This window comes from Rutilus rutilus (genome assembly GCF_951802725.1).
Source record: "Rutilus rutilus genome assembly, chromosome: 25".
NCBI classification, from domain to species: domain Eukaryota; kingdom Metazoa; phylum Chordata; class Actinopteri; order Cypriniformes; family Leuciscidae; genus Rutilus; species Rutilus rutilus.
This window is the reverse complement of record NC_140229.1, coordinates 11,484,329-11,499,101: the sequence shown is the minus strand read 5'-3', so window position 1 is coordinate 11,499,101 and position 14,773 is coordinate 11,484,329. Positions and strand designations below refer to the sequence as shown.

Below are 14,773 nucleotides of genomic sequence, written 5' to 3'. Positions count from 1 at the left end.
GCTGCAATCTGCTTGCATGCCTTGTCAAAGCTGCCATGTGTTCTGCAGACCCCCTGTTATAATGAGCGGTGACCGAGACATGTGAGTTATCAGCGGTCAGTGCAGCTGCTGGGGGTAATGGTATATTGAACGACGGACAGTGCTGAGGTCAGGGGCCGGACCCCGCAGATGCAGCTGCCCCACACCTGGGCCACAGAGGACCAGAGAACTGGTCATCCTCGGCCGTCCTCCCGCCCACGGCACCATCAGGCCAGTTCATCTCTCACCATCCACATCAATACAAACCAGAGTAGACTACTCAATCAACTCATTTATCAAACTCATCGCTATCTTGATGCCTTTATTGACTCCCTTCACAGTTACTCATTCTGACAGAGTTATCAGCGCTGATTGTGCATCAAAGAGAGGAAAATAAATATTCAGAAAAATGGATATGCTTCACTAAGTGCTCAGTTGGGCTTCAAAACCTTTTAAACAAATTTAAAAATGTTTTTGTTTGCTTTAGAGTCCTTAATTTGCTTTTATGAGACTACTTGTGCATGTGCATGAAAAGCTGCCTTGTAAATTCAAGCTTTTGAAGTGCTGGTCATACAAAAATCAATGGAAATGAATGATGTTTTTGCCCAATCTTATTATATTTGCAAATGAAGAGGTGAGGGGATAAAGGGATAATGAGGGCAGTAGTGACCATCCCTGACCCCTCACACAACACTTGACCACACAAAGCCATTTCGAAAGAAAAACACAATTGTATCTGTTTAAAGTGCAGCTGAGAGTTGATAATAGTCCACTTCTATGTTCTGCTTCTGATTGCAGCACAAACATATAAGATCTGCTTTTACTTACATAAAAGGGGTCCTTTTATGCTTTTTTTACATTTTCAGCTTCAATGTGTAATGTTGCTGTTTGAGCATGAAGAAGGTCTGCAAAGTTAGTCCAATCTAAAGGGAATTATTCTCTATATCAGAAAACACAGTTTCTGAACTCCCTGAAACGTTTTCTTCCGGTATGTATATTCCACAATATTCCTCATTTAAAATAAATACCGCCAAAGGCGTACACAAAATAAAAGGGACAAGTCCTGGTTGAGTTGCCTTAGTAGTGTCTTGTAACTCGCGGTTATGGTAAGGGGCGTGACATTTCCGAAACACGCTCAAAGCGGTTGACCAATCACAAAACACTGCTCCAACTAACTAATCAAAGCACATTGTGCTTTTCAGAAGGAGGGGCTTCATAGAGACAGGAACCAAAGCCCGTCTACGCAAAGCCTGTTCACTCCAACGCCCTATTAAGTCCTATTGGTTGTAGTTCCAATCAGAGTTCCACTGGGGGCGCTCGCCATGAGTGCAAAATGAATGGGAGTCAATGGGGCTAGACGGCTAAATTTGTCTCCCTCACCCGATTGCCGTTGAGAAATCTCAGATTTGATTGTAGGTTTTGCAAGTTCAACATGGGTTATAGATCGAAAGTTGAATGAACGAGTACTTATTTCTTTTCGATTTCTTACAGGTTGAGTTGTTGTTGCCCATAACACGCTAGCATTCTGACGTCATTGACATTTTGAAAGACTTTTTAAAGCAAATAAGTGACTCTACAAAATCTAACACCAAGCAATGTGTAATTTCTTTGCATCCCCTTTCAAAAACAACATTATATCCTAAGAAAAGTGGATTTTAAGCGGTATAGCTCCATAGACCTCCATTCATTCTGCACTCGTCATGTGAGCGCCCTCATATGGAACAAGAGTGGAACTGCAACCGGAAGTTTATTGAGTGGCACTTCTCCCCTCATTAGACGTTCTCTGCAGGAACTAAACAGAGCATTACTGACAGACTGGGAAGAGAGGTGCTGCAACTATGTAAAATGTGTCAAAAATAAGTTTTTTGAATATTCAAGCATTAAAACCTATTCTAGTAGACCCTTAAAAACAAAATCAACAAAACAAAAAAAAGGGCATAACAGGTCCCCTTTAAAATGGCACTATAGCAGTAATCTTCAACCCTTGTCTTGTCGAACACAATATTCAAAACCCCCACCCCCCTTCCTATATGCTAGGCTAATATTTTTACAGTATATCTTCTGTAATTCTGTTTTCTATTCATATATTGAATTAATTAATTAACCACAATTTATTCTATATTCCAGAAGTGTATGCTCTTCAATAAAAAGTACAGTTATTGAGAAAAAAAATACAAAGAAACATTATTTCAGCTTACATCTCGAATGTATGTATTAATTCTAAGCATTTTATTTTAGATTAAAGTTAAATTATTTTAATCTATTAATAATATTTTGTTAATTTAAACTGACTTAGAATGAGACCCAATCCCTAGAGACTTGCTTACACACTTATTGAACAGAACGGAATCAACATTGAATTGACTTCAGCTTTCTTTTTAGAGCTTCTTTACAGCAGAATTGATTTCTGTTTGCATCATGGAATCATTATTTTTCTGTTTATCACTGTAAAGTTGTTCTGAAAAAATCTGTACTGCATTTCCCAAAAACATTGTAAGCCTAAGTAGATCGTAGAACCATTGCCACCAATGGTCTCTATGATAAACTTAGCTCACTGTGCTTTTGAGAAACACAGCCCTGTATTGTAAAAATGCTTTTTTGACCACTCAGAACACCATAGCTGGATTCATTCAGAATCCGGATTGACAAAAATAAGTAAACATACCTTGTGTGAGGTGTGCTCTATTCATTGCTACACTATTGACAGTGAACCTATTTTGCCAGTGAAATTTCGCTAATGTGAAAGCACCTTAAGACCAGACATATTCGCTTTGTTTAGCAAAACGAAGAAGTGCACTGGGTCTCATCTCAACTTTAACAATAGATTAAATGATACAACAAAATGTGACTTTTTACATTACATGTAACATGCGCTTTGATAATTACATTACATGCGCACATAAATTCAATCATCTGGAAAAAAACCTCCACTAACCACTGAAAAACAGCAAGATGAATCTCAGAGGATCTGACCAAATGTGTTTACCAAATGTGTTTAACTCTCTCTATCTGGCACAGTTCAGTACAAGACTCCTTCTTAAACAGCAACTCCCTCGACACGCACATAGAGACGGCCAACATCAATACAATCTTGCTGAGCCTTGAACTTGGATGCCATCTAAGCCAACGTCACAGCACCCTTCCCATTCACCATCATCCAGGCGTGACATGGCTTTGGCCCTGACCGTGATCTGTTATTGCACTTGAATATCAGAGCATGCCGTCATCACAGCCTCTCTCATTAGCCTTGGCCGTGTCCGCTGCGCTCTAATGAGACAAGTCTTTAATGTAAAGTTGCTCTCCAGTGAGGGCCTGCTGATGAGGGTGCACGTGTGTTTTGGAGCCGCCGATGAATTACCTTGGTGTCTGACTGAGGGGAAACACCTGGTCCTCGCCGCCAGAGGGGGGGTTAGCCACGGATCCGGCGCTCCCACGGGACCAGGTCCCATCTGCGAGAGGTGCTGAGGTAAATTCTCATCGGGGCGGTGGGTGGCCACGTAAGAGGCCTCGTCTTTATCTGTCTGATGAGCAAGAGAGGCTTTTGTTTGAAGACATGCAGGAGAATTTGGGATGACGGAATAACATAATGAACTAAAGGATGCTGCCCATATGAATCTCTCTGGCATGTGGTGTCATTTTAATTTGTCTGTTTAGGTATTCATTTGGCACGGTGAGGATGTCAGAGTGGTTTTCCACTCAAAGTAGCAAATGATCACCTATTTACATAAATCATAAGGTTTGTAAACTGCATATTAAGTGAAAAAATTACATTATAACATATAACAATTTTTTTTAAATACTTCTTTCTCAGCTTAATGTGGAAATACAACTATAAGTAAAAAAAAAAAACATGTAAAGAAAGTGGCTTTTTGAATGTAGCAATGTCTGATTTGTCAAGGTTTAACAATATATTGTGTCACAATACATCACCATACAAAAAGAACAATGTCCATATTTGTATTGTGATATATTGTGACATATATGTATATTGTGAGCAACAATATGTACCGTGTGTATAGTTCACCCTCCAAAAAAAGTTTAGACACATTTAATTACTAATAGTACTAATTATTTAATGAATTAATACTTTTTGTTAACAATTTACCATTTTAACTCTATTTTGGCTTTGTTCAAAGTATCGTAAGAGTACTGTATCTTCTTGACAGCAGTATCATGATTCGAACTGAATTGTAACATAAATGAATTGGAACACCCCTACTGATTTGTGAATAAATCATTCTTTTGAGTCAAATATTTTCAATGAATCATTTGAAATGATCCACAAAACTGGTCTGGGGTGCATTTTCCAAAACCATCATTAGCTAAATATGGTTACGAGTAGGGATGTCCCGATCCGATCCACGGCATCGGTATCGTGCCGATACTGGCCCAAAATGCTAGATCGGATATCGGAAGGGAGAAAAAAAATTATCCGATACCTATGATCCGATACCCATTAGGGGTGGAACGGTACGTATTCCTACTGAACGTACGTTCGGTGCATGGATTTTAAAATAAATAAATCTCGCGTGCACATTAATTAATGTAATACGGAACTAACGTTACTGTTAGATACGCGCATATGCGGGTTCTTTAGGGACACCTAATCTGTAGCCCCGCCTTAGCTCTGAACGCGCGTCTATATCGATATCGCTTCAAACGCTCACTTTATCACTATACGCGCGCGGCGCGTCCTATTCGGTTTGGACGCGCGAATGGATTCAAACTGTTCAAGCATCGATAGACGCGATATACGCAAATTTGACGCTCTATTCGCGTTTGATGTGAATGCAGCAAAATGAACAGGCTGCGATGTCAAGATTGCAATGCTGGAGTGTGTGTGTGTGTGTGTGTGTATCAGAGAGAGAGAGGCACGGGCGCGATCGAACAGTGGAAACGAAACAAAAACATACTCCGTCATTTTCATATAGGACATCATTAAAACTGCAAAAAGTGTTTAGCCTACTTATATTTGTGTAAAACACAACATTGTGCTTTTGTCAAACTGTAAACTCTTGTCAAACTGTAACTGTCACCCAACCAAAATCACACACACACACACACACACACACACACACGCGCTGTTTAAAAGCAAAAATGATCTCATCTTTTGGACATTCATCATTGCATTGGTTTTCATTTCTTGTCCTAAAACACAGCACTAATCTGTTTATTTTTAAGTTACACATTCTACATTGAATAAAAAAGAAAATCAAATGTGTTTTTTAAAAAGTAGTATTATTTTATACAGAAATAAATTATTTATAATTCAGATGAGAATAAAGTTAAAGTTACTTAAAATTTTAAGGAAACAAATATATTGATCTGAAATATAGCAAATTAATTTTAAATTCATTCAGGTTACCAAACATATCTCAAGGTCTTGAATAAAGGCTGGCAGTCTTTCATTATCAGCTGTTGTTGTGGACTATATACTGGAGAAGTATTTGTTCTCCATTTGAGTGAGATGTTTTTATGTGGCTAATTGAGCAAAGTGCTTCCATTATATTTTATTATTATTAGTATTAGTTCAAGAATAAAATAAAAATATCGGATTGATATCGGTATCGGCAAATAGCCAAAGCTGCGGCATCGGTATCGGTATCGGAAGTGAAAAAGTGGTATCTATCGGGACATCCCTAGTTACGAGTTCCATCGTTAGCAACTAAACCATAGTTTTCCCTAAAACCATAGCAGCAGGACGAGGCCGAGGGCAGTGAGAGAATGCAACAACAGTGAAGGACGAGAGAGGACCAGGCCTGGACTGAAGGCTGGCGCTTTTACTTTCGTTTTGTGTTTGTTTTATTATACAAGTGTTTAAATGTTCACCGGTTCCCGCCTCCTTCTTCCCATAACAACATACCTTGCTACACGACAAACTTTCGCAAACAACATCGCAAAGTTGTGTGGTCAAAGCTTCAGCTCTCGACATATGGTTAGAAGAATAGTTTCTTGTTAGTATTTGGACTTAAATAGATCATGCTCTTGAGAAAAATAAGCAAGCTAGCATGCATTTCAATCTATATATTTCATTACATATTTTTAAAGAAAATCAATAGAATGAAAGTGTAGTTTTTGAAAAGCTCTAGTTTTTTTTAAAGTCCCCCTGTGGTAAAAATCAAGGTTTTAATATTGTTTATTTGTCTATGTGGTGTTTTTAATAGGCTTTAAGACAAACCATGTGTAAATTCATAAGTCAACACCATTGCTGAGTATTTTCTCCTTAAAAATGCAAACAAAAGACAGTCTCAAAAACGCGGTTTGAAATTGCTGGTGTTTCTAAAGTCACAAACTACCTTGTAACCAATCACGTCAATGTGTGATCATCAACGAGTGGATCTCAAACCTGGTGCGAGTGAGTGGAGGCAGAGCTAATTTGCATATTCATAGAACCGTTTATACTAAATGAGGCAAGGGTGTAGAGTTACATTCAAGCTATTTTAAGGCATTTTTTTCAAGGAGAAAATGCTTAAATATGTCTTTTTGGTGCTCAAAGATGAGTTTTAAAGGATAAAACTTTCCTTTTTTTTTTTTACATTATGCATTCAAATGTAAAACAGAGAAAAAGAGAGGAAGCTACAAAAATTATGAATATTAGTACAACAGAGTATTCAAAAAATATAAAATAAATACTTTGTAAAGCTCACAAACTTTTAAAGTCAGCAAAACCATTAAGTAGGTTTTGCGAATGTGCTCTAGTTCAGATTGAACAACGGATGTGTGACAAAGTTAATAAGGTGGATACAGTTTTTACTAGTTCCAACAATGCATAATACTATGGTGGTTAAGCAGTGAGTAAAATAGTTGTACGGGAAACACAACCCTGAGCGATTTGTTCACGATTGAGAATGAATCCCTCAAACCGATTTCAAGCTAGTCAATGCACTGTGATTGAACGAAGAATGTCTCTTTCAGACATGTCTGACTCGCAGTGATTCAAGTTAACAACTCACCAACACGTTGAACCTGAGAATCGCCTCTCTTTCAGAATTGCCTCCAAAAAAACTTGAAAGCGATTCCACTGCCTGACTGAACTGGTGTCTCAGCCTGTATGAAAAAAAAAAAAAAAAAACAATGAATGTCCTTCATTTTAAAACACATCAGTTTAATCAATTCAGTTAAACATTTCTCTTTCTTTATGATTACAATTACCAAATGTTTGACAAGCTAACCGATTCTATACACATTATTTTTAATTAAACATTAAAGCTTTAACTAAAAACTCAGGGGGGAAACATCAAGCATAGAATCAAGAATCAAATATGGTTTGAAGAATCAAAAATAGGTTCATCTATAATTCCTCAAGGCACAAAAACTATTCAGCTCTCTTTAATGTCACGTATAACACAAAATGTAGGAATGAAAAAATGCACATATTTGAGTATTTCAGTGTGATTTCATGATGCTTTAGGTGAGAAAAGAGAGAAGGCTGCCTCATAATGAAAGCCTCCAAACCAAAAATGTGCTTTTTCTCTGAGCTGGAGTCTGCAGGTGCTGCAATCAGCCGCGCCACTGAGTGAATCTAATGATCGTTCACACCACCGTGATAATGGTCTGATCTAAAGCCAGTCGAGGGAGATGAGATGAAACAGAATTTGAAGATGGGTGTAAAAAGCTCCAATCATTGACGACTCACTCATACAAAAAAGAGTGCAAGAATCCATCAGTATCGCTGGCAGAATTTCTGGATTCTAGAACGAAATGGAGATCCGAATCAACTCTCTTTATGTCAAGTAAAAGCTCTTGGGGTTTTAGGCTTGATATGTCTTATAGGTGAAAGCATGGAATGGCATTGCAGGAGGAATCTTGGCAGAACTCACTTTGTCGGACAAGTAGCACATCTGTGACCCTGTAGGGGGTCAGTCAGCGCGGACACCCTGAAGATCCAAAATTGCTTCCTGGCAACCATCATGCCATGCAGAGGTTGTGTATGAAAACATCCTCACCTCCAAAACTAGAAAAAAAAAATTTAAATCACAATTTGCTCTAATTGACTGTGAATGCATGTGCGAATTTGTGTTCGTAGGGGATAAACGGAAATATCTCTGCCCATTAGACATTATGCAAATAGGCACTTTGGGCTTTATAAAATGCTAAGGAATTTTGCCTGCCAATCCTAAAAGCAATCTCTCCGACACAAATTCACTTAAATGCTTCCAGCATCTTTACTAAAATGCTAAATTATGAAATAATAATCGTAATTATCTTCGCTTTCTCAACGCCCCTTAATGTGTCAGAGGGTCATTACAATTTCTCTCACATTCAGCCATTTAAAGGGCTTTCGTGACTTCACTGATGATAAAAAAAAAGTGCTTGATTTCACGAAGCCGGTGAGTTACTATGTGATCTGACTAAGAAGTGCTCCTCTTAATGTCGGCAAGACGTTTAGAAATGCCTCTAGAGCAAGTCTAATCAGAAGGCCATGCTTCTGATCATGAGCAAACATATCCATTCCCTCATTAAGCTGAAGGTATGGCAATGCATGGGCTGTGAGGTATAATATGCATACGCTAACAGATTCCCATTTTAGATTTGCATTCACAAATATACTGTCCAGTGTTGTAGTACAAAGCCAATTTTTACAATACGAGGTTGCGGCTCTTTATTATTCATATTCATCATGGTTGAGGGATTCTTTATAATGCATCTTGATGAGAAACGAACACCTTAGGCTAAATCCATACACAATTGAATCAGCCGCATAGGTTTGCTCTTAATTTGTAAAATAATAGCAAATATAAGTTTAGGATTCTTTTATAGTTTTGTAATAAAAAGTTGTATGGAAAACAAAATAATAGCTTTATTAGGATGTACTGTATGCAGCTACAGCTTAGTATTCAGGTTCCATCGCCATGTGCTCATGAAAATCTTTGCATTAACATACTGGTACTTTTAGAAACTCAAGAGAAGACACAATCTTGTCATATTTGGGTTTTTTAAAGGTTATACTGTCTCCTGACTCTACATCTAACCTTTAGCAGACATCAAACACAATGAAGTTGTCAGAAAACACTCAAATACAGACAGAAAATGGCGTCAGGACAGTTCACTGTTCTTAAAACGGTTATAACCTTTGACCTTAAATAGACTCTGTTAAATCACGTGATTTATAGCTCAGTTAAAATATAATCCCTATAGGATTATTGTTCAATAATACCCCTTTTTTTTTTCAGCACAAATAAATAACTTGACAGCATCATCATTTGCATTACTTAAGAAGTGATTCATGCAGGCTTCTGTGGGTATAACAAATTTCATCTCCAATGCACATGTGTGGCTGCCAGAATCAAAACTTGTCTATGACAAACTACATTATACTGAATTAAAAAGGACATAAAAAAAAGATACCGGCAAAATAGGGAATCTAAAGCTGTTATTTTATGCGTAGCATTTTATTATAAAAGAAAAAGGCATGATTACATTCATTATTTTAATAAAAACACAAGCAAAATGCATATTTGACATACGTTTACTCATTTAATTATTCAAGTAAAATTTGCAAAGCCTGGTGTTGCCACTTTGACAAACTCTATCAGACGCAGTCTTACAGTCTATGGACGCAAGGCAGAGTGAAACGATGAGCAGCCCCACCTATTGGTCAGCAGTGGTATTGTCGCTTGTAATACACAGGTAGTGGAAATATAATAGACATATTGCAGCAAAGGAAAATGCGCATCCCTAAAATGGGTAATTAATTTGAATATTTAAATAATAATAATAGTAGTTCATGTTTTACATATATAAATTGCAATTTGTATTAAATACAAAAGAGATTTTGCTGCTGCACCAGTTGCACTGATGACATGGTAAATATGAACTGTCATATTTATTTATTTATTTGCGTAATATATAATTATTATATGACATCCGTGCTGTTGTTAAGAAAACAGTTTTCTTGTTCTTATGATAGCACTTATTTAACAGTGTTAAAACCAAGCTATTTATAACATTATATTGGTTAACTTACTTTTTAAGGCCACCGACAGCAAGGCACCGATTGAAAGCCCTGTCTTTCTGGAGTCTGGAACTTTAGAACAGACCGACAGAGTTTACTTTCCTTCTCAGAGCATTATGTAACCCAGTCCAGCTTCAGTCCAGGTTTTCAATTCCCCGCTAATGAAACAAGAGAAACACGACACGAGGCGAATGATTTTGGAAGCAAAACACTTGACTTAAACTTCAAGCCTACATTCTATGCTGCAATTAAAATTCTCACAGCATCGCTACCGTTTGCAAAAGGAAACACCGACGCCTCGACTTTCTTAAAATCTGCTATTTGCAACAGCCAAATCTGCTTTCACTCCGCACCGTTCACAAGGAAGAACGCCGCGAACTTGGTCAAGCGGAGTGATACAAACGGCGATGCGTCCCAATCACAGTCTATGGTCCCAATGCGGGTATATTTTGTATCAGCACTATTTAATATATATCATATTATTATTAATATTATACTTAAAAACAGTGACATTAATTCAAATTATACATATAAACTGTCTATATATAACTATCACTTTTCATAATAATTACTTATAGTAATTTGCATTTAATATTATTAGCTATAATGAAAACATAAAGTATCATGCAAACATGATAACGCTGAACTGTCATTATGAAGCTGTCAATCTCGCTTGGAGTAAGCGCGCGTGCGCGCTTCCTCTCTGCCCCCTCCCCTTAGCAACAGAGGCAAGATGGCGGCCCCCAGTAACGCCGAGCGTTCTCCTGATATATCGGTGCCTCTGAAGATTCCCAAAACCGAGGTTCCTTCCCCAGAATCCGAGGATCTAAGTGACAGCAACCAATACCATTCCAACCCCTCCACCCCTAACAGATTCTCTCCTCTGAACGTCGGGGCTGCGCTGTCCGGGGGCGCAGGCCGGAGTGGATCGGCCTCTGCATCCAACAGCTTCACTGCTTGTCGAGGCATGTCGTGGACACCGTCCGAAACCAACGCGCTGATCGCCGTGTGGGGCAACGAGAGGCTGGCGGAGGCGCGGATGCAGCAGCTGGAGGTGGCCGGGACGGTGTTTTCTGGCAAGGCGCCGGGACCAGCGATGTACGAGCGGGTGTCCAGAGCGCTGTCAGAGCTCGGTTATGAAAGGACCCCATCCCAGTGTCGAGAGAGGATGAAGGTAAATAACACATCGAAACACATGGCTGTCACTCGGATATGCTCAGAGACTTGTTGTCATGTTTGTTTGGCAGTTTGTTTTTGTTACATAGGGCTTTAGTGAAGCTGTCAAAAGCAAAACACTATCTGTCTCACCTCAGGGCAGGCTTATTAGACCGATGGCTGTCAGTTGTGAACATGGAGTTGTTGTCATGTTTATGGAAGATTGTCTCTGCTCCACAGAGCTTTGGTGAAGATGACAAAATGGCTGTGATTAGGGCATTGCACTTTAGATATCACATATTCACATAGAAACACAAAAGCTTCATTGTCCGTCCTGCCTGCTTCAGCATATACCTGTGAAATCACATATATGCTACCCACCACAACATCAAAGTGATTTACGTTTCATCATATAGCCTATATAATTTGACATTTAAATTAATCTAGGTTTGTTTTCTATTTTCTATTTGTATAGAAAATGTATATATATATATATATATATATATATATATATCAGGGGCGTAGAATTTAGTAGGGACGCGTCCCTACCAATATCCAGTGACACTGATATGTCCCTAGCAATAATTTCGATCAAAACTTAAAATATATTTATATATAACCACTGTTTTCCGGTTGTGTCTTGTGGTTTTTATGTATTAGGCTTATTTTATTTAATCAGAAAACATCTTATTTAGATTAAAATCTCTTACAAAAGCGTTCCGAGAAAAATGTACCAATTCATGGTACACAAACGGTTAATATATCTGAGTATATATATATATATATATATATATATATATATATATATATAGGCTATATATATATATATATACACACACACACACACACACACACATAAAGGTTGGTTTGAAATCAGTATGATCAGATTTATTTCTACAGGATTATTGCTACACCACACCAACTGAAAATGTCTGAATATGCATATGTCTCTGCTATATAGTATGCAAAAAGCAGTATGTCAAATTTGTATGATGTCCGAGACTCTGAGTAAGTATCTAGTGTGCACATTTGTATTTCATAAGGCCATGCAAGCTGAGGTGCTATCAGATTAGAGAAGTTAATCAAGGAAATTGAGCGTGTCTTTTTAAGTGTGAGTCAGTGCTTTTTAAGGGCATAAGTACTTAGAAAGTAGTTGTTCACGGTTTATAAGGAGCAAGTGCTTATTTGTGATCTATTCCTCAGAATTGGTTCAAATGCAGTGTTCCATCTTCACGTGTATTACTGCTTTTATAAACATGACTTTGATCCCTGTGGTCCTCTGCAGACACTTAGAAGGTGTTATAGCCGAGTGAAGGAGCACGGCATTGGGAAGAGGAAGAGCAGTTACTCCATCGAGCAGCTGGAGAAGGTGTTTGGGCAGGGCGGCTGGGATTCCCAAAGCTGTCAGCCTGTGCTGATCAACAGCAGCGGCCTCTACCAGGAGATGGAGTCAGACGGCAGTACTATGGAGGACTACTCTCAGGAGGACTGGTGCAATCAGGACCTTTCTGCGGCCTTCAATGAGGGAGACATAGAGACAGGTGAAAGTGTTAATACGTTTAAAGCCACAAATGTAATATCCTCTGTCTTTAAAAAGGAGATGGTTAAAAATCAAGGCAGGCATCCAAAAGAGTCCTACTTGATTTCTGCTTCCACAGAATTCCTCATGAAGCTCTACTGATTTCCAGAAAATGTAATTACATCATTTTACATACAGTGTTGAAAAAGTATTATTTCTTTTAAATAATCAATACTTTTATTCAGCAAGTACACATTAAACTGATCAAAAGTGAATATTAAAATAATATTGAAGACTTTTACATCATTACAAAAAAATCTAATTAATGCCAATCTTTTTGAACTCTCTATTCATCAAAGAATCCTAAAAAATGCATCATGATTTCCACAAAAACATTGATAATAAGAAATGTGTCTTGAGCACCAAATCGACATATTAAAATGCTTTCTGAAGGATCACGTGACACCAAAGACTGGAGTAATGACTGATGAAAATTCAACTCAGCCATCTAAATGTTATAAAAGTGTGCCAGTTGGGCCTAGTTATCAACCTCAATCTGTGAAAAAAAATCTGATGCCACAAAAATGTGTATTTCTAATACGCCATATAATTCAATCTTGTCCTTCACAGAGGAGAACCAGCTTCCAAAAACCAGAGTTCTTCAGATAAGACTGGAGCCATCTGAGCACACCCAGTAAGTTCGAACCAGTGCTCCATTTCCCAATATGTTTAAATATTCCGAGTATTTCTCCTCACGTCCTCCTCTCCTTATGCTTTCTACAGGCGCCAGGAAGTGATGCAGAACGTGATGCGTATCCTCGAGTCAGTAGAGGTCAAATGGGAGCACTTTCAGACATGGACTGACTTCTCCCGCCTCCACCTGTCCAATAAGCTGGCCATCTTCGGAGTGGGCTACAACACGCGGTGGCGAGAGGAGATCCGCTACCACTACGCGGAGATCAGCTCGCAGGTCCCTCTGGGAAAAAGACTACGGGAATACTTCAACCCTGAGAAGGTCGAGGGCAGGGTGATCATGACCAAGGTGCAGAAGATGAACTGGAAAAACGTGTATTATAAATTCCTCGACATCACTATAAGCGAAGCTCGCTGTTTGGAGCTGCACATGGAGGTGGACTGGATCCCGATCGCACAGACGAGAGCGGCGGGGTGCAGCAGCAGCTCCCAGTACCTCCTGCCAGGGGGCATCCCAAAAACATACGGCCTGTACGCCATAGGCTACGAGGAGACCAGCGGGTCCAATTCGTCTAGCACAGAGGACAAGTCCTCATCCTCGCAGGAAGAGGAGGAGACGGACCATTGCGAGAGCGTAGAGAAGGACAAGAGGACATCAGCCAAAGTCACTTACTGTTACCTCGGCATTTCAGAGGAGAGGACGCTACAGCAATGTCTGTTCCAGCACTTTCAGACTTCAGGCAAACACTATGGACGAGGGGAGCCTTCAGCCATAACCAGATTCCTGCAGGACAACTGCACCGGCCAGGCCAGGGAAAGCACCCTCTCTGGATTACACATCTACATTAAGTTTATCGAGGTGGAGCTGGACTTTCTCTCCGCCGGATCTTTATTGGAATGTTTAGAGACTGCGATCGGTTATTCGTTAAAGTTCAACAAGAAGAATGTGCTGTAACATTTGCCAATTAATTGCCAGGAAATTGAAATCTAGACTTGAACTCAAAGTATTTATGTGGTATGTCAGGCACAGTCTGCTCCGAAAGGGGCGGTAGTCTCCTTTGCAGTAATTGTCTTTATCAGGGAGCGTAAACGGGAGCAAACTGCCTTTATTTTAATCTCTCGAGCCAGTGCAACAGAGATCCAAATGCAGGAACTGTCCGGAAAAAAGAATCCTCAACGAGAACTCTTAATTAATCTAAGTATAAAGTCTATCTACATAGAAGTATAAATATATATATTTAAGAGTATATATTGATATTGTCAAGCATTCCAGCATTTTCAACTATAACATTCGAAGAATGTTTTTCATAAACCGTTTATCAATATTTGTTTTTTATTTGTGAGCTCACACGGTGTCTTTATGTATGATTGTTTCCAGGTCACAGTCTTGTTTACATGTTTGGAAGGACAAAAAAATAAATTGATGAAATGAA

At 38.8% G+C, this 14,773-nt stretch overlaps 1 protein-coding gene and 1 long non-coding RNA gene across 3 annotated transcripts; one reads left to right on the top strand and one right to left on the bottom strand.

The window, feature by feature from the left end:
- Positions 1-2,686: 2,686 nt before the first annotated feature.
- Positions 2,687-10,417, bottom strand: LOC311285031. Of its 2 annotated transcripts, XR_014626295.1 has the most exons (4): positions 10,246-10,417; positions 9,986-10,131; positions 6,972-7,065; positions 2,687-3,539 (listed from the first exon to the last, which is right to left on the bottom strand). It is a non-coding gene; the product is annotated as an uncharacterized lncRNA (long non-coding RNA). The 2 variants fall into 2 exon arrangements; XR_014626296.1 differs by lacking the exons at positions 2,687-3,539; positions 6,972-7,065 and adding an exon at positions 7,845-7,972 and having other exon boundaries at positions 10,246-10,359.
- A 250-nt stretch (positions 10,418-10,667) lies between these two features.
- On the top strand, positions 10,668-14,773 carry msantd2 (Myb/SANT DNA binding domain containing 2). The gene is made up of 4 exons (XM_084400969.1): positions 10,668-11,147; positions 12,414-12,669; positions 13,278-13,341; positions 13,431-14,773. Exons 1-4 carry the CDS (start codon positions 10,707-10,709, stop codon positions 14,293-14,295), a joined length of 1,626 nt encoding a protein of 541 aa, XP_084257095.1. The 5' UTR covers positions 10,668-10,706; the 3' UTR covers positions 14,296-14,773.